At 40.2% G+C, this 1,170-nt stretch overlaps 1 protein-coding gene across 1 annotated transcript in view; it reads left to right on the top strand.

Annotated features, from left to right (window-relative positions):
- The window catches only part of unc119a2 (unc-119 lipid binding chaperone a2), a 20,501-nt gene that overhangs the window by 13,290 nt on the left and 6,041 nt on the right, over nucleotides 1-1,170 (top strand). The window contains exons 3-4 of the mRNA XM_005727940.1: nucleotides 303-425; nucleotides 516-688. Of these exons, the coding sequence (XP_005727997.1) occupies nucleotides 303-425; nucleotides 516-688 (296 nt within the window). The remainder of the gene's footprint in view (nucleotides 1-302; nucleotides 426-515; nucleotides 689-1,170) is intronic.

Here is a 1,170-nt window from a genome sequence, read left to right as displayed (position 1 = left end):
TTGCAGGATGGGTTGATAATGTGTTTTGTACTTTCTGTAGTTTGAGTAGTGATTTGGTCTATTTACCTCTAAAAACAGAGTCAACCACAGCCCATCCTTTTAGAGGAACTAAGCTACAAAAGTAGGGCTCAAATTGAAGGAAGACAACAAAAATTATAAGATGCGTTACGAAAGCAAATCTGTCCTTTTTCTTCACCAGATAAATACATTTTTCCTACTTGGTGCCATCCAGCACAATATAAATCTGCCATTTCTATTAGGCTTCCATCTACGAAGGTTTATCTTGTACTTTAATCTGCTCCATGCAAACTGGTCTTCACTTCAGATAAAGGAAGTGAGAAGAGGGATATTGACCCAAATGCTGGCCGATTCGTCCGTTACCAGTTCACCCCTGCGTTTCTCCGACTGCGGCAAGTTGGAGCCACGTAAGTGAGAATGTGTGTGAATCTTTATTGACAAGGACACGGTTAACAAAGGAAAGAATTAACCTTGTCTGTGTATGTTTTTCCTTCCAGTGTTGAGTTCACAGTCGGAGACAGACCGATAGAGAATTTCAGGATGATTGAGAGGCACTATTTCAGAGAGAAGTTGCTCAAGAGTTTTGACTTTGAGTTTGGCTTCTGCATGCCCAGCAGCAAGAACACCTGTGAACACATCTACGAGTTCCCACCTCTGTCTGAAGACATCAGTAAGTCTGTGCACCCACTAGAATATAGGTCTTGTGGAACAAACAGCGTGCACACATGCTGTTTACCTTCTTTCTGAGCCTCCCTGAGCCTGGGGTTACTGGAGGTTTCTTCCTGTTAAAAGGGAGTTTTTCCATCCCACTGTTGCCAAAGCATTTGCTCAAAGGGAGTCATATGATTGTTGGGGTTTTCTCTATTTTCTTTCTATTATTCCAGCATCTTTACCTTACAATATAAATCACCTTGAGACAACTATTGTTGTCATTTGGCACTATATAAATTAAACTGAACTTTTAAGGCTTTATATATATATCATAGAAAATCATCGGGTCCTTAGAATCAGAATCAGAATCAGAATGGGGGTTTATTGCCAAATGTTGAGCAGGTTTACAACATCAGGAAATTGCTGCGGTGCTTCAGTGCAAACATGGCGTCATAAATAACACTTAAATAGACATGGAAAAAAGAATTAAAAGTGCTACGT

The sequence above is a fragment of the Pundamilia nyererei genome, unplaced genomic scaffold (assembly GCF_000239375.1).
Source record: "Pundamilia nyererei isolate P.nyererei 1_Seehausen unplaced genomic scaffold, PunNye1.0 scaffold00026, whole genome shotgun sequence".
NCBI lineage: Eukaryota > Metazoa > Chordata > Actinopteri > Cichliformes > Cichlidae > Pundamilia > Pundamilia nyererei.
The sequence above is the reverse complement of the archived record's forward strand: the minus strand, read 5'-3'. Positions and strand labels throughout refer to the sequence as shown.